This window comes from Epargyreus clarus, unplaced genomic scaffold, assembly GCF_041222505.1.
Source record: "Epargyreus clarus isolate Ecla_fem2 unplaced genomic scaffold, WU_Ecla_fem_2.2 ptg000011l, whole genome shotgun sequence".
NCBI classification, from domain to species: Eukaryota; Metazoa; Arthropoda; class Insecta; order Lepidoptera; family Hesperiidae; genus Epargyreus; species Epargyreus clarus.
The window spans coordinates 8,394,881-8,414,558 of NW_027332219.1; the positions used below are offsets into that span (position 1 = coordinate 8,394,881).

General features: G+C 36.6%; 1 protein-coding gene across 1 annotated transcript in view; it reads left to right on the forward strand.

Moving 5' to 3' along the window:
• Positions 1–19,678, forward strand: part of sns (sticks and stones) — a 340,736-nt gene that overhangs the window by 199,874 nt on the left and 121,184 nt on the right. The window contains exon 7 of the mRNA XM_073077924.1: positions 7,434–7,549. Within this exon, the coding sequence (XP_072934025.1) occupies positions 7,434–7,549 (116 nt within the window). The remainder of the gene's footprint in view (positions 1–7,433; positions 7,550–19,678) is intronic.

A 19,678-nucleotide genomic window follows, 5' to 3' on the forward strand; every position in this document is an offset into this window, starting at 1 on the left:
GAAACGTCACGAGCAGAATTAGTTTTCTTCCGGCTCGGGTAATCTGAATTTTTCTATCACTAATTGGAAATGATCGTCTTAGACAAAGGTTTTAGAAATAGACCATACGCATAAAATTATTTTTTCTTTCAATTTCTGTTTGGACTAAGATTAAAGGCGAAATTTGAAAGGTGTTTTTTTTATTGGTTAACCTAACGATTAAGCAGACGTGCTAAGTGATGGAAAGTAGTCAACGCCGCCTATGGACATTTGCAACACCAGAGGAGTCGCCAATGCATCGCCGGTTTTGAAGAAGAGCTCTTTTTGCACCTTTTCCCCATGTCATAGCGCTCCGGGAATACCTCAGGAGGAAGCTCATTCCCGGCTTTTGATGTTTAAAAAAACGCTCGAGGTATCTTTAAATTATGACAGAGCTTTTCCAGTAGTGGACAAAAGTTTCAGTTCTAGGATCCCCAAACCATCAAGGGGAGTCCGCCAACCCCACTCGGGGCAGCGCGAAGACACTCCAATTAAATGCTAAAAGGTTATAATGGTAACGGGAAGGGGTAAAAACTACATAAGTCCGTTGAAACTCAATACAATCTGCTGACATGAAACAGCCCATTCTCCTGACATGTCCCATTTTGAACTTTTGACATTAATATCACACCGTACGTCATATAAATTCCTTCCACATTCAACACACGTTCCATGTGGCACGTTTTTGAACATCTTACATCTCAGGTGGAAAATCGAATAATGTATTTGTTGATTACACACAACCAAATATACTTTTAAAGATTATTTGTCTTTGAATTACGATTATGGAATATTAATAGGAATATATAAAACGGTTATTTTGAAATAACATTTGTTGTGAAGTTACTGTCCCACTGCTGGGCACGGGTCTCCTCTCAGAATGAGAAGGATTAGGCCATAGTCCACCGCGCCTAATGCATTAGCTAGTGGATACGTACTAACACGGATAAAACGTTTTTTGGATCCATAACTTAAAAAATATAGTGTCAATTTTCATTTTGTAAAGCTGTCAAATTTGAAGTCAATAAAATCAGTAATACATGCATACAAATTTATTATATTGTACATTAAACTTACAAGCAAATTACATACCTTTGGGGCAGTTGGACAAAAAAGCGCTTAAATTCCATTAATTCATATTACTAAAAAATATTTATGGAATTATCAAAAAAAAACCCACATCACAAATAACAAATTTCAAATTTCAAAACAAAACACGTCACCGTGTAAGAAATGTTTAATTTTAAATATGGGGAAACTTCCCAAATGTGCTCCGTTATGTTATTTCCTTCACATAATTCCATCCAAAATGTTTTCAAAGTTAAGCAGCGAACACACAGACAAAACATAAATTACTTTTTGCAAAACGCGGTAACTTGACGTCGGTACACGGAAATAGAGTACTGGATGTGTTCTGTGACGTGTGATTATTAGCTCTTTGTGAAGTACGCTCGTGTTGTGAAATATAAGTTCGTACCTAAATATTTTTATCTGTTGTAGCAGAAAAGTATAACTAAAGGCACATTAGGACTAAATATAATATAATATTATCGCGGATAAACATTTTACTTATTGAAAAAATCAGATAAAATTGTATTTGGGCAAAACAATGATCAAACATGCAATTAGATTGAAATATCGGGATTTAAAAAACTTACTGTCATGTGCCATTATATAAAAACACATTAACAGCATGACATTTTGCAAAAAGCTTCTTGAAATAAAAAAAAATGCCGTCTATTAAAAGGTTTTGTAGATTACTCCCTACTAAAGCTTAAAAAGAAAAAAAATAACGTCTAAAACTTTGCACAAACACATTTTAATTAAACCTAGGTGTTAAAAGACAGTGACTTCTATACTAAATCCTCAAAAATAATAACGCATTGGTAATTCAAATACCACAGATACTCCTTTGTAATTATCCTCTCAGAATCATTTCCATTCAATCTAACTCAACATACAAAACATATGACACGGGATAAAACTTGGGTAAAAGTTCTAAATTGATGTTACCAACAAATAGACGAGAGGACAGATTTATTTATTTACTTGGATGACAGTTCATTTCGCTGCCAGCCTTATCGCTCAATCAGCGTAATGGTGACCATCCGTTACGTTAAAACACATATTTCAAATTATGGAGATGCTAGAACTTAAGTACTAGAACCATAGATTAGTAAGTTAGTAGTTAGTAAAGATACGAGTACTTCGCCGCCTTGAAATTGAATGAAGCCACAAACGGCTTATTAGTAAGTTCTTTTTTTGAATTTGTAACAAATAAAAACATTTTAGAGAAAATTTACGAATAAATAACTAATACTGCGTAATTTACATACTAAATAAATAATTATTTCAAATATTTTAGGGACATTTTAGCACGGAGACGTGGCAAAACTTTTTTACGCAACTATTTCAATTCTCAAAACTGGGTACATTTTCTTGTTAGGAGTGAGTAATCTTTACTAGTCTATGACTAGTTTGACTAGAACTATTAAATGAACCCTCTGTGGTTTAACTCTGTGGCATCACCGCCACACCTAGAAATAGGCATTATTAGGCAATAACGTTTATAATGGACAAGCATATATTAGACAACAACAGCAGTGTTAAGCGCTGCTTTGTTCTGGTTTGACGGGTGTGGTAAGGGAGACATACTTTTCCGAGTCGATCCACTTTAGTCCTCACGGTTAACGGTGCATATGTGGCCGAACTCAAGTAAAAGTCTAATGTTATCTGAGATTGATTACAGGTCTCCATGGGCTGCAGTAGCCACTTATATCACGTGGACTGCTTGCTCGTCTGCTACTCCTATATTAAAAAAGTCCAGTACGGTACGGTCATTACCTATTTCTGTCTCATAGCAGTTTCAAATAAATTAATAAAATAGCTGTAATAGCAAAATAGGAAAGACGACCTTTGTCCTCAGGAGTGGCAACACATTGTCATCTGCTTCAATAAGAACGTCTTATTTTATTTGAAATCCGTTACAGATGTCCATGAGACAGTGATCAATGGCCATCAGATGTACTGCATGCTTACTTCAATCTTTTTAAAAACTTACATGTAGTTCTGGCGGTGATACCGAACCAAGTCCGTGTTAACTTTCAACACCCAATTTTAAATATACCCATTCAATTTGGTCTCCCATGATCCACACGACAGTGACACGTAAGCGTAAAACCGTTTATACCGTATAAACCGTTTTATTTACAAAAACTGAATTCAGATGAATTCCCAGTTTTGTGATAAAACCGGGATTTTTCCCAACTAAAATCAATACGAAACGCACAGAAGGTCAGCCCGACCTAGCCGTTTAATTGCGTTACGCTTCCCCGCCTGAAATTCCCAAATTACTTTATTAACGTCTCTTTCAGCTCACAAAGAGCATGCATCAGTAAGCGACAGAATTGAAACTTGTGCCCTTGGGAATGTGCAAATTAATTAAATAAAACAGACGGTTTTGATGTCGAGTGGTTCAAATCTGCAACGAAAATTGGCAAGTTATTAAAATATTAAATGGTGGGAAGCAGTCGCGAAGTGAAACTAATTAGGCTTCGAGTCTATAATTATGTGAAATGTATTAACAGCTCTGTTATGTATGGTTTGACTCCAGAAGCACCGCCACACCTATTTCACCCTAATATTAGTAGTAGTAGGAGCTGTTTTGTTCAGGTTTAAAGGGTATACGAGGCGTTCCCACTTAGTCCTCGGGAGTAGCAATGTGTCATGTGTATGTATGTATGTAATCTAAAGTATGAGCGGTCCCGGGTTCTATCCCCGGCCAGACAGATATCTAAATGATGAATTTAGATTTCTATTCCTGGGTCTGGGTGTTTGTGTATTTGTCTATGTGTGTGTCCATGGCACCCACGACATAGGGAATCCTAGTGTGGGGTTGTGAGTGTAGATAGCGTTTATCAGTTGGTAATCAAAGGTAGGAATCTTAATATTATCTGGGCGTGATGACGTATGCTCATGGGTTGCAATAGCCTTCTGGATTAAGGTGGACTATGTAGTCCACCTTAATCCAGAATGGGCATGTGCCCATTTGCTACAATATGAGACAGCCTGTCTTTATAAGCTACATAGCAAACTGAATTGATCATTTACTGCACTTATAACGCTAGAAGCTGATTCAATCATTGTCGGTCGGTTATTATTTTTATATAGCATAAAATTATTTCTATATAGCTGTGAATGTGGTAGCACCCTTTGTGGTTCGACTCCGGTGGCACCACCGCCACACCTATTTCTACCTAATAACAGCAGTGATAGGCGCTGCTGTGTTCCGTTTTGGAGGGTGTGGTAAGGGAGACAGACTTTTCCGAGGCGTTCCAGCTCAGTCATCAGGGATAGCAGCGCATCTGTGTCCGACCTCAGGTAGGAATATGTAATCTGGGGTTGATTACAGTTGTCCATGGGCGCCAGTAGCCACTTACCATCAGGTGGACTGTATGCTCGTCTGCTACTCCTATTGATTCGAATTGATCATTTTTTGCACTTATAACGCTAGAAGCTGATTCGATCATTGTCGGTCGGTTATTATTTTTATAGTATTAAATTATTTTATCTAGACAGAGTTTAGTGTACAACAGGTAACCTAGCGTATTAGCCGTTGTTATGTGAGGTCATGACGGAGAAAAATGCGGAAACGTTACGAGGCAATGGCAATCTATGGTAGGATCTAGGATTTCAGTCAGATGGGAAAAGTAGGAATAAAATTCGTGCAAAGCCATGGGCAGTATTACTTTTACGCACCAAATATCCAGGGTTTTTGAGTTCTGACTCTGAGTGTAAATTCAAAAATTCCGCACAGCACGGGGTTTGCGTAAAAATAAATGGAATGTAATCCTATCTCTGTGTGGTTTCGAATTTGCAGCTTTTAAACACTTTTCCCTTTGTTTTATTAAAAATGTTCGACTTAAAGCTTATCCTCATTCAAGCAAAGCTTACATCCCGATACAAATAAAAAAGCCCAAATATCCGAAAACTGACAAAATGGTTCCCCGAAAAGCTTTTTAATTTCCTCTCAACCCTTTTTAATTTAACATAACATTCCCGGACATGCACTACGTGGGAATATACGGGAATTTCGGTAGCTTAATTCCGAACTGAGCGCATCCCATAATTCCCGCTGTCACCCGACGTCTGCTCAAGTTAATCTCGCTAAATCTGCAATAATGTGAAATTTATTTTGTTAGCAGACTCTGCCTAGAGCTCGGGAATTAAAGCTGGGGAAACTATAAGTCGCGGATCAAGTGAACATTTGGGAATTTTTGTTGGGATCTCACAAATGTCTTTATCTATTATTATGTCTTTATCCAATGTTTTGTCTAAAGATCGTCATTTAACATTGTCTACTAGAAATTGTCAAAATTTTAGTAGATAAAAATTAGGTTGATCATTGAAATCGGGCGTATAACGACAGTCACTTTCCACTGATGGACATAAGCATTCTCAGAATCAGAAGGTTTAAGGTCATAGTTTACACTTACGAAGTGTCAATAAGAGATTTAACACTTAGTTGTGAGAATTATGATAATTTTCAAATATGTACTCGTAAGTTACTGCACGACATTTCCTACGTCGTTAAGGCAAGTGATAATTACTCTAATAAGGACATGACCCGCTACTTATGGATCATGTAGCCCTAACTGATCTACTAAAGTAATTTTAGGCGTTCGGAAGTTGGGAAGCGGCTTCCGTGCTTTCTAGCACTTTAGAGATTGATCACATATCAATATCAGATTGATTATGTATCGTCTCTAAGATTGAACTATACTGGTTCAACTTTAAAGGTACCACTGTGATTCCAATTCTAATATGAAGGAATTCTTGCGTTTCTGTCCATGAGGCCACCTTAGACCTCAAGAGGCAAAATGATCTAGTTCAGACAGAACTATAAGTTTAACCAACTTAACTATCTTATAACTGTTCTATGTTTATTTATTTATTTATTTAAAGTTGCACCAACGAAGTAGTCACTGACAAATCTATTGTATATTTTATATGTATATGACCAATAAGAATATAAAATAATTACATAGCAATACATTCATAAAAATATACAACGAGACACTATTAAATTGACTATGAGAGTAATTAAATTAATTAAGAAAATGCAATTAAATTAAAAAACACAAAACAATACAGAAGTTTAAATTTAACACGTAATAATAGAATTATATAATTGAAATTGAAATAAGAATATAAATATTAAATAAGTAATTGCATTTTATATTTGTTCGTTGCTTATCCTAGTTATCTATTTATTTGCTATATATCTATTTATATGTCCTTTTTTCACTCTCTTTTCTTTATATTCTCATGTTTGACTTTCTTTTTCGATCCTTCTATTCTTTTGTTTTTTTTTCTACATATATTTTTTTTCTTATTTTAATTATCTTAAATATTAAATATTATATTTTCTGCACATCCTTAAGGTTGACTGGTAGAAAATGCTACTTAGCATTAAGTCCGACTATTGTACCACTTGTTTTTATTGGTCAATAAAGTGTAATAAAAAAAAATATATATATAATTTATATTAGTGGTCCTTAGAAGAACAAGTGTAAACTTTAAATGTGTCCAATGTATTCGAGAATATATCAATTGTTTTATCAGAATTGTATTCGAGGCTTAGGTTGTGAATGTTGTTGTAGTTCCTCTGCATTCTGTTCAAAGGAGAATGGTGACCAAGGTTAGAGCGCGCAGGTTTTACAGAAAATGGTTTGTACTTCAGTGATCTAGGCATTCTCCTTTGTCCCTGTAGTCCCGGGACCAGAATAGGGCTACGGTATCCCCTGCCTGTCGTAAAAGGCGACTAAAAGGGGGTTTCCGGGATTGCGGGCGGCAAGAGTAGCTCGAACCGTTCAACAAGCAACCCCGGAAAGGACGGCGGTGTGTGTGGCCGCATACCGTCGTAAACACCAGGTGTGCGGGAGGAGCGTAAATTGCTCCCCCAAGGGCAGAGCCCGATAGGGGGCATCGCGCTCGGAGGACTCCGATTGTGTTCCATCGGAGATCCCGGAGTTCTCCGCCAAGCGCTGAGGACGGCTACAGGGGGGGTTTAGTGCGGTAAAAGTCCCACATAACCCAGCGTCGCTCCCACGTCGTCGGGTACCTTTTGAAGGTTTCCCCCTCGTAAACAAAAAAAAAGAAAGGCATTCTCCTTGGAACAGATCAACGAATATGTGTGGCAGACCGTGTGGCGGAGCGGTCACCACACCGGCCTGACGCGCAAGAGGTTCCGGGATCGATCCCCGGTCAGACAAATGACTTAACGAATTTGAATATCTGATTTGGGTCTGGGTGTTTGTGTACATGGCACCCACAATACCAATCTCAGTAAAGACATATGATCGAAAGACTTAAAGTTTATAGTACCTGTACTAAATTAAGCCTTATTGTTTCAGAGTCCACTTCAAAGCCACAGCTGAGGACGACTACGCCGACTTCACATGTGAGGCAAGACATGAGGCGTTGCAACGAGACACACCTATGCGGAGTACTGTGCAACTTAGCGTCTTATGTAAGTACCACAATATACTCGTAGAAACAATCAGTTAATTTTTAAAGTGTATCTTTACAAATTTAATTTTTAAATGTTTATTTTTCAATTGAGCGTGAGTAGCAAAATCTGAAGGACTAAATTTAAAATTGCAAAAGACATCGTTTTTTTGGTAAAATCTTTTTCTTTAATTCTGCAAAAAAAAAAGACAAGAAGAAATAATAAATTAAAGGAAGGGATTTTTATGAAAATATAATGTACTATATTATATTCATACTATACGGGATAATCGACATCATAAGAGTTGGTCACCTATTAAAAAAAATGTTTTTTTTTCGAAAATACAGCATCACTTGTGCAGATTTGGATTCGATTCCTAAACAAACACTTGATCATCTTCTGAAACTGGGTAGTTTTTGTGTCTTTTGCGTTCCCAATGTCAATCATATGTCAATCATCATTTTCGAAGGTGGTAGAACCCTTTGTGGTTCGACTCCGGCGGCACCACCGCCACACCTATTTCTACCTAATAACTGCAGTGTTAGGTGCTGCTGTGTTCCGGTTTGAAGGGTGTGGTAAGGGAGAAAGACTTCCGAGGCATTCCAGCTTAGAACTCAGGGGTAGCGGCGCATCTGTGGCCGACCTCAGGTAGGAATATCTAATCCTATCTGGGGTTTATTACAGATGTCCATGGGCGGCAGTAGCCACTTACCATCAGGTGGACTGCATGCTCGTTGCTACTCTTATATTATAAAAAAAAATAGTATCTAAAGATGGTTTAATCTTAGTGAGAGATAGCACACTATTCGTTTTATTACAACCGAGCTGCGGAGGGTAGTGTTTTTCGAGCACATGTAAATCAGATTCTTTAGCATGTCCTACAGCTTAAACAGCTTGATAAATTTTAATATATTAGGTATCGTTGGAATCTAAATTGTGACATAAACTATGCTTTTTAAGCAATCAAGCTTTTTTTTTTAAATGATATCTTCTGAGAATCGAACCCCAGACTCAACACATTACCACCACGCCTAGTGACATACAAACAAGTATATTTGAGATAATTATAACAGTTCGCGTGAGGCGGCCCCGTTTCTGTTATGTTACTGTTATAGCCGACGTGGGAGATAAACTGTTATTGTTACATGGCACATGTAATAACTCGCTGTAGTTCAACTTCTTTATGAATTTGAAGCTAATAAACTTATTTTATAATATTAAAGCTTAGATTAGTAAAGATACTTCGCCGCCTTGAAATTGAATGAAGCCACAAACGGCTGAAAAGTAAGTTCTTTTTTGAATTCAAATAAAAACATTTTTAGAGAAAATTTACGAATAAATAACTAATACTACATAATTGACACGATTAATAAATAATTATTTCAAATATTTTAGGGATATTTTAGCACGGAGACGTGGCAAAACTTTTTTACGCAACTATTTCAATTCTCAAAACTGGTAACATTTTCTTGTTAGGAGTGAGTAATCTTTACTAATCTATGTATTTAAGTGGCAAAGCATGCAGTCTACCTGATGGTAAGTGGCTACTACCGCCCATGGACAACTGTTATCAACCCAAATAAGAACGGAATCCCAGATAAGATTAGTTTCCTACCTGCTATCGGCCACAGATGCACCGCTCTCTCTGAGGACTAAGCTAGATTGTCTCGAAAAAATATGCCTCCCTTCAAACCAGTACAGCGACGCTTAACACTGCTGTTATTAGGCAGAAATAGGTGTGGCGGTGGTGCCGCCGGAGTCGAACCACAGAAAGTATAGTCCGCGCCAAAGTGCTAGTCCGCTCTGAAGTTGCGCCAAACAAGCATATATTCCGTAGCAACGTAAGCAAACATACTGACGCAGCTATGTACCCGTGGGCGAGAGCGGGCAGTGGAGGGTGTCAGGAGGGGTCCCGCGCTGTCTTCGTCCCGTTAATATCTACAATTTGCTATTCGACGCGACTCGTTTCTATATTCAGAGCGGACTAGCAGTTTGGCGCGGACTATATCACCTTCAATGCATATCTATTGCTTCAGACATCTGTCAACTTCAGATAGATCAGGGATTCTGTCTAAAGCTGATCACAAATACATTGCCAGTCCTGAACATTATGGTCGCCTCATATGTAATACTAGCTGACCCGGCAAACTTTGTACCGCCTCAAAATCTATTTATCAAATATATTTCACATAAAATATAGCCTATGTTACTCGTGGATAATGTAGCTTTCGAATGGTGATAGAATTTTTAAAATCGGTGCAGTAGTTTTTGAGCCTATTCATTACAATCAAACAAACAAAGTTTTTCTCTTTATAATATTAGTATAGAAGTATAGATAATACAGCCTCTAGATATACGTGTTCTACAATTTTAAAACTACTTCAAAAAGTCAGAAAACGTTAAATATATCTACAGGCTAGCTATAAAAGTGGGGCTAATCCAGTCAGTAAGACAGATTGGTGTGGATAAAGGCTTGGCGCGACTGCCCATTAATACATGGCCATCATTTGTAAAGTTGAGTAATGGGTGCCAGTGATATGAGGGTCTGAGTGAATCTTAGGCACCGGCTAATCCTTGTTGAGGATGTGTCGTATTGCAAGCGAGAAGAGTAAGCGAGAGAGTAACTATTTAAAGATATACCATTTGGTTGGTACGAGTATCGTTGGTCTCATCATGTAACGTTATAGAAGCAGTGATAGCTTAGTTATTGAACGATCTCTCGATCGAGGATTGCGAGGTTTAAATCACCAGGCATGCACGTGTAATTTTTCTAAGTTATGTGCGTATTAGAAATTAATAAGCTGCTTTAACGGTGTAAATATCGTGAGGAAACCTGCATTTTTGAGAGATCTTTACAAAAAAATCTTAAATGTATGTGAAGTCTTCCACTACGCACTTGGCCAGCGCGGTGGACTATGGCTTAATCCTTCTCATTCTGAGAGGAAACCCGTGCCCAATAGTAAAACAGTAATGGGTTGACGACGAAACATCGTAACACAAGGTAGATTTGTCATCATTAAAAATCTGATTCTCATCAGAATAATTTTGAATCTTCTGATTATATAATATCTAATACAATATCTTATCGCTTTATATCTGACAAACTATTCGTTACTTCATGTCATTTCTTTGTCGGTTAAATTATAAGGGTTATTATTTGCACCCTAAGTCTGTTATAAAGATGCGAGATTAGGCATATAGAGAACTGTAAGATAAAATTTTGAAGAGTGTGGTAAAAGGAGATAGGATTTCCATCTTGTCCTAATAAGTAGTAACGCATCAATGATAGACCTTAGGTAGAACTAAAATCCTATCTGGGATTTATTACTTGTACACATAGATTAGTAATGATTATTCAAGAAAATGTAACCAGTTTTGACAATTGAAATTGTCACTGTCACCTATTTTCGTGTTTGAAAAATATTTAAAAAATGTAGTTTTTAGATCATTTACGAATGAAACGATATTTGTCTGAACTTTTTCTTTGATTTTTTTGTTTTTGCACGTGTTAATTGCACATGTGGGCATTGTTCCGCGTGAATTACACGATGACAGCTATTAAGCGGCTGCCACATTTGTGAACCGTTTTAGCCATTTAACGGCTTCCTTCAATTACAAGGCGGTGAGATATCTATACTTATACTAGCTGACCCGGCAAACGTTGTATTGCCATATAAATAAAAAAATGTTAAGGGTGAACAACCCTTATACCTTAGGGCTATGAAAAATAGATAGTAGCCGATTGTCAGACCTACTGAATATGCATATAAAATTGGTGAAACTCGGTAACACTGATTCAGAGGAGTACAGTAACTAACATTGTGACACGAGAATTTTATATATAAGACCGGACAAATTGTGAATCTAAACCATTCTCAAGTCCCCTTGAACACACACAACAAATTTAATCAAAATCAATCCAGTCGCTTAAGAGGAGTTCAGTGACATACACACGCACATAAGAAATATATATATATAAAGATTTGTACATATACCAATGACAATTTGGTTTCCAGTACAAATGCTACTTAGCTACTTAAATATGAAGAAAAGTACATAAATATCCTCTATCCCTTTAAATGAATGTGTAATGGTAGGTACATGTTTAGTGTCAAAATAAACAATCTAAGTGATATTAATAATAATAAAAAACAAAAAATCAGACAGCTTCAGAATAATCGGCGAAAAAGTGAAGTAAAATTTCACTATTTGGATGAAACTAACGACACTTCATAATTAGTCGTGCCAAAGAAATAGACATACATACTCGTACATTACCCTCCGCAATCGTGAAAAAATAAAAAGTATTTCTTCTCTCAAAATATCCAATTGTTGTTTTATAAAACAAGAATACAACAACAAACGGAAACAGTTATTTGCACCCTTAAAACAACACAAAACTACCCCTTAGCTCTTGAAACAATCTGTCAAAAACGCATCACGTGTTCAAACAGAAAGTTCATTACACTCTAGGGGTGGCTGTCATGTTAATACCATTTAGGGGTTGAAATTTTCATAAATGCGAAAAAGCGAAAATCTGATCGGGAAATGTTTAATTTTAATTTATTTCAGCGACACGTTTGAATATTTTGTGTTGAATTTCATGATTTTGTGGTTTTATTTTTGTCTGGAGGCTTCATTTTCGAGGAGGATTTCATTTTCGTTTGCTCTCTGAAAATATTTTTTTTAAAAAGTCACTTATACGAAATGTATTTTATTTAACTTTCAATGTGAATCGTATAAAATAGTTTGCATTTACTTTAAAATTAAATTTATGTTAGCATTTTGTTTCTTTTTTTGGAATTTTAGAAAATTTTAGTCCTTCCAAAATGGACTATTTTATAATTAAAAGTAAGTAAGTATCAGGAAAGCCTAATTAAAATGCCTTTATTGTACTTTAGCCAAAGCCTACAAAGATTTTCAAAGTCAAAATTGCTTAAAAAAACAATGTACTCAAGTTTAATAGAACTTATCAGTAACATTTTACCGATTTCCATACAAGTATTTCAAGAACAATTGCATCAGAATACAAAAAATAATACTCAAAACATCTACAACAGTATCTTAAAAATCCAGTGAGCGGCAACCCTACACCGCGAAACGGTCACAGGGCTGCGACTTCGCATGAATTATTAATATCCCATTTGCGAGCTCAATGTTGACTTTATCGCTACTCGATGTTTAATTGCGACGGCAGTGCCTCTGCAAATACCACTGGATTTACATTTTGTGAGAAAAACAATGGATTTACTCGATTTACTAGAGACTTCACGATTTTCTGTTGACTTACTAATAGGGCTTTTTAATAATTACTGGTTTTGTTACCTTCAATTTAATACTTTTTACATTTATTATAAATGATTTTGTTTTTTATGTAAATAATAAGGAAGTATTCAGAATAATGTTAGGAAAATTTTAATTGATTGAAGACTTATTCTCATTATGCTTATTATGTTCACTGTTTTCAAGTATTTTCTGTAGACTACGGTATTTATAATATTCTGTTTCAGTTTTGTAACTATAACAAGATAAAGTATAAATAACTGTAATAATAACTTTGATAACCTTCAGTTTTCTAATGACTTAATATTTAACTTACATATTTACTAAAGACATAAGTCTTGCTTGCTTGCTTGCTTGACTATAGTATATAAATACTATAGTCAAGCAACGTTTCTAAATATAGAATGGATATAACGAGCATTTATCTGCAATCAATCCCGAGTAGGACTTAAATCTTGTCAAGTTGCTCTTGTCATGGGGCTCTAAATCTTGTCATGGGGCTCTTCAAAAAAGGTGCAAAAAGAGCACTCATACAAAGCCGGCGATGCATTGGCGACTCCTCTGGTGTTGCAAATGTCCATAGGCGGCGTTGACTACTTTCCATCAGGTAGCACGTTTGCCTAATCGTTAGGTTATACGATAAAAAAAAAAAGTTGAAGGAAGCCATATTGATTGGCCTCAGAAGAGTTTTATCCTTGACAACTAACTAAAACACCTCATGTGACGTACTATATACTACATACTTCTAACCAGAACACAGAGTTAAAACTCCTGAAGACAGAAATACGTGTGGCGTTGTCGCCACAATCGAAGGGTTTGAATATATTTGTAGCAAAGTAGCAATCGATAATGTACCAATTTGTAGTAATGTAGCAATAATGTACCAATCGAACCGCAAAGTTCGTCAGCCTCTGAATAATTTAATTGCCAGAAATTCTCCTCGAAACGTGACATTTATTCAATCAAAGAACTAAAATTTAGTGACATGTCGTGACATTGAATGAAATTAATAAAGTCTGTCTTTTATGTTATTTTGCAAAAAGCAGTGATAGCCTAGTCGTTAAGAAACTGGGCCTCTTGAACGAAGTGTCCGAGGTTCAAGTCTCAGGCACGCAATTCTCATTTTTCAAAGTTATGTGCGTATTAGAAATTAATTATCACTTGCTTAAACTGTGAAAGAAAACATCGTAAGGAAACCTAAGAAATATAAAAAAGTTCTCAAAGGTATGTGAAGTCTACCATTAGGCACTTGGCCAGCGCGGTGGGCTATGACCGAATCCCTCTCATTTCGAGGGGAGACCCGTGCCTACCAGTCGGACAGTAATGGATTGATGATGATGATGCTATTTCAAACAACTTGAGCGTGGTCTTGCGATTTTTAACATAATTATTTTATTATATATTTCAATTTTCAATTTGAAACAGTAGTTTTAGATAACTAGTCAAAGTTTCATAATTTTGTCACACACCGACTGACCGATCATCAAAAGTCTAAGGCAATTCTAACAGATATAGAAGCTAAGAATTTAGAATACAATTATTCATTCGTATATAAATCTAAACACTAAAATATTTACTACAAGAACTACTAGAACTGAGTAGCGAAACTTGGTTTCTTTTACAAGTTATGTTTTTGATGGCATTCGATTGAAATTAACTAGTAACAAAATTCAATTGCAAGTATAGATCCTCATATATACGAAATAACAAACAAGTTATTTCATTGTTTATATTTGTAAAAAGTGGTGCCTCGTACCACAAGGAACCTTCAAATATTAACGGCTATGTGTTCAATATCCTCTTATGATTTAGATACGCAACTTGTATAGTAAAACGTAAAAAGTGCTGATTTGTGTCTATGTACCGAAATGCGAGACATCTACTATTTTATTTATCAGGCTGGAATTGGATCTGTGAATTATTGCCGTCTAGACCCACAGCCGACGGCTCTTGTCTGACCACAAGCGATGAGCGAGCGTGAATAAACAATGAAGTGTATTTGTGTAAATAAAACTGTTGAAAGAATCCACTGTGGTTCGACTCCAGCGGCACCAGCGCCACACCTATTTCTGCCTCATAACAGCAGTGTTAAACGCTGCGGTTTTCTGGTTTGAAGGGTGTGGTAAGGGAGACATGCTTATCCTAGGTAATCCTGTATAGTCCTTAGAAGTAGCGGTGCATCTCAGGTAGTAACCTAATCTTATCTGGGGTTGATTACAGATGTCTATCGGCGGCAGTAGCCACTTACCATCAGTTGTACTACATGCTCGTCTGCTACTCCTATACCTAGTATAGAAATAAATATAATTTAAAATACTAAAAAAACACTAATACTAAAAAGTAGAAAATAATTTTCAATCTAGTAATCAATTAAGGAACCATAAATAGTATAATTGTGAAAAAAGCGTGGGATGCTCCATTTATCAGTTTTCGAAAAGGGTCGTTGATAAGGACAATATTAAAATCGTGTATTGTCATCGGTTTTTGATAATTCTTCAAAATTTTGAATTAAACTGAACGTTAAAGTGGATAGAAATCGGGTTCAAAGATTCCTTTAAATAGTTACATGCATACATAAATACAACCCAAGCTACTTAATAAAAGCTCGTTAAAAAACTGAATGATATTCATAATTGTTTTTGTCGAAAGAATGGTGTTTTGTTCGCCGTTTTTTTCTCAAAAGTAAATGCTGATTAAAATTCATAATTTCATAATTATTTTCATTGAAAGAAAGGTGCCTCGTTCATAACTTCATTACCGATCATGAAAAGCGTTTGACGTTCAACAATATGAACTATGAATAAAAATATAGTAATTCTATTTAACATATTAAATCTAGATCGATCGTGATAGAATTAAAAATAAGTAATTATGAATTAGTAGTGATAGCACTATGGTTGAAACGCGGCCTCAGTTATGGGTTCCTAAGTTCGAATCCCAGGCACCTCTAATATTTCAAAGTTATGCGCGTATTAGAATTTATTCACTTGATATAACGGTGAACGAAAAGATGAAAAAATGAAAAAGAAGAAACCAGCAAATCTGAGAGATTTATAAAAAAGTTCTGAAAGGTGTGTGAATTCCTCCAATCCGCACTTGCACTATGGATTAAGCCCTGCTATTTTTGCGAGAAGATCCGTGCCCAACAACGGGATAATGGGCTAATGATAATTATGAATTTCACAAACTTCCCTAAGATGTTTTGCGTTCAAAGCTTCAAATATACTCGTAAATTAGTATTCGCACCAATATATCGCTGACCATTGCTCTTCTATCGTTTATCGCTCACCCACTCGTTGTACGACCACTCGTAATGTATGCTAAACCCACCAGATAACGTCACAGCACTCAAGATTTTCTGAGAGAATAATAAGTAGGTATATTTTTTATAGCTATACCTCATACTAGTACCCCGCGCGGCTTTGAATACAAATACGGTTTTTCCCTTTTACCAAAGAACCCTTTTTATAATAAAAATATCTTTAACGTGAAGGTGGTACAACCCTTTGTGGTTCGAATGGGGCGGCACCACCGCCACACCATAACTGTCTAATAACAGCAGTGTTAAGCGCTGCTGTGTTCTGGTTTGAAGGGTGTGGTAAGGGAGACATACTTTTTAAAAGCATTCCAGATTAGTCCTCATCGGTAACGGCACATCTACATCCAACCTCTGATGGGAATGTAATCCTATCTGGGGTTGATTACCGATATCCATGGGCGACAGTCACTTACCATCAGTTGGACTACTTGCCCGTTTGCTACTTTCGTATTAAAAAAACAATCTTAGAAAAATACATACAGACAGTCCAATAACTTATTATTATAGATAAGTTTTATTGGAGGCATATATTTGGTTCGATTCTCGTTTTTTAGGATTTGGCACCAAGTCTATCAGATCAAAGCAAAGCCGACAAGATGTATGCCTAAAAATGCTTGTTTGTGATTCTGTACCAATTTTGGAAATTACCTCAAAGTATTTTCGTCGGCTTAAAGGGTAAACCAAAATCCTTTATTTCTTATATGAAAGATGGATCAGTATTATAGAAATAAAGACTTCTTTAGCGGCCTTGTGAACTTTTTGTCATCATCATCATCATCATCAACAACCCATTACTGTCCCACTGCTGGGCACGGGTCTCCTCTCATAATGAGAAGGATTAGGCCATAGTCCACCGCGCTGGCCAAGTGCGTATTGGTAGACGAACTTTTTGTAATGGATAAAAAATGTTAAATCGCGTCAGGACAAGTGCGTGGCCTGATTGAAAATTCGTAAGACGGCTGAGTTTCTTAAGCACTAGGCTATTACTGCCTTGGAGTTGATTACAGATTAAGAAACTCGTCCTCTTGATCGAAGGGTCCGAGGTACAAATCCCAGAGACGCACCTCTGATCTTTCAAAGATATGTGCGTATTATAAATTTATTATTACTTGCTTAAACGGTGAAGGATAACATCGTGACTAAACCTGCATACCTGAGAAATCTAAAAAAAGATTTTCATAGGTATGTAAAGCCTACCAACACGCATTTGTCCAGCGCGGTGAACTATGGCCTAATCCTTCTCATTCTGAGAGGAGACCCTTGTCCATTAGTGGGACAGTAATGGGTTAAGGATGATGATAAAACTGAATACTTTTTCAGAAATATCTATGTAAATTGTAAAGAATATTATAATAGAAAATACGTATGAAAAATAAGATATTCAGAAACCTATATTTTTAAGCTAAACTCCTTCAGGCAATTCGCGAGTAACTCAGATCTTTTTTCAGGTGGAAATAACGTCCAATAAAGATACACATATTATACTGAATACTTCTGTACCTATTTTCATATTCTAATATCAAAATAGGCCTTCAAATATTTTATTGAAACCTTATTTAGGTACGTACTTATAAGTAGAAAGGCAACGGAGCTAAAGGTGGCAGAACCCTCTGTGGTTCGACTCCGGTAGCACCACCGCCACACTTATTTCTGCTTCATAACAGTAGTGTTAAGCGCTGCTGTGTTCTGGTTTGAAAACTGTGGTAAAGGAGACATACTTTTCCTAGGCATTCCAGCTTAGTCCTCAGGGATAGTGCCGCATTTGAGCAGACGAGCATACAGTCCACCTGATGGTAAGTGGCTACTGCCTATAAACATCTGTAACCAACCCCAAATAGGATGAGATATTCCCACCTGAGATCAACCACAGGTATCTTATTTTATCTACGATTGGTTACAGATATCCATGGGCTTCAGTAGCCACTTACCATCAGGTGGACTGCACGCTCGTCTGCTACTCCTGTATAGTAAAATAAACAAAAATATGTGTTTTCTATATTGATTTTATAACGTAATTCATACATAAAATATACCCTCCGAATTATCGAAGCCCTTATTTTTAATAAACGACCTTTAGTCCCTTCTAACCACTAATCTAGAATCTAGACGTACCAGGCTTTCATAGATAGTAACAATAATCTCAAACACGATACGAATCGATACATCAATAATGCATGGCGTCGACCAATCGCTACTTTATTTTCAATCTGTTTCATCTTACAATGTAAAACTACTCTAGTATACTCCGCGTAAAACTGCTAGTCCGCTCTGAATATAGAAATGAATCCCGTCACCATAGTAAATTGTATGACTACACCTCGTAACAACTTCAGAGCGGACTAGCAGTTTGGCGCGGACTATACCCTAACAGTGATAGCCTAGTGGTTAAGAAACTCGGCCTCTCGATCGATGGGTCCGAGGTTCAAATCCCAGGTACGCACCTCTGATTTTTCGAAATTTTGTGCGTATTCGAAATTAATTATCACTTGCTAAAAAACGGTAAAGGAAAACATCGTGAGGAAACCTGCATACCTGAGAGATTTATAACAAAAAAAAATTCTCAAAGATATGTGAAGTATACCAATACGCACTTGGCCAGCGCGGTAGACTATGGCCTAATCCTTCTCATTCTGAGAGGAGACCCGTGCCCAGCAGTGGGACAGTAATGGGTTGATGATGATGATGATCCCTTCTGGATCTATCTAAAATCTAGACATATAGTAATAATAAGAATAATAATAATCATCTTTATTTGCAAAAAATAAGGTACAATTTGGTATTAAATAAGTCAATAGGTACAATTTCCTCTTATTTTTTGCCTGTAAGGCGTGCAAATTCCAATTAAAACATTAATACAATTAAATATCAATCATTCTACACGAAAACAGTCCGCGCCAAACTTCTAGTCCGCTCTGAAGTTGTTGCGCGCAGGTTTAGTTAGCATATACTCCGTAACGTAAGGGCACACTAACGCAGCTATGTACCCGCGGGCGAGAGCGGGCAGCGGAGAGGGCCCAGGGGCCGCGCTGTCTTCGTCCCGCTAATATCTACAATTTGCTATTGCGACGGCACTCGTTTCTATATTCGGAGCGGACTAGTAGTTTGAACTGGGATCTACCAGGCTATCATAGATTGTAACAATAAGCTCAAACACGATACGAGCAATCGATACATTAATAATGCATGGCGTCGACCAGTCACTAGTTTATTTTGAATCTGTTTCATCTTACAATGGAGGGTCGTTTTGTTTTCAAAATAGGGTTGTTAGAAGGGGCAATTTGTACGCTAGCTTTATTATTATGCATTTTATATTAGTGTTGAAGACGTTTGCGTCTTTGGATATTTATACACAATTGGACATAGTTACGCAAAATGGATCCAACCCACAAAAACCGTTTTTCTAGTTACTATCACAAATGGCATCTCTACATCAATTTTCGTATATGCAAAAAATATTCAAGGTGCATGGTACATTTTTTCTTTTGAAATATACAGTTATCGGTGATACCAACCATAAATTAAGCAGTTTAACTCTTACTATATTCATA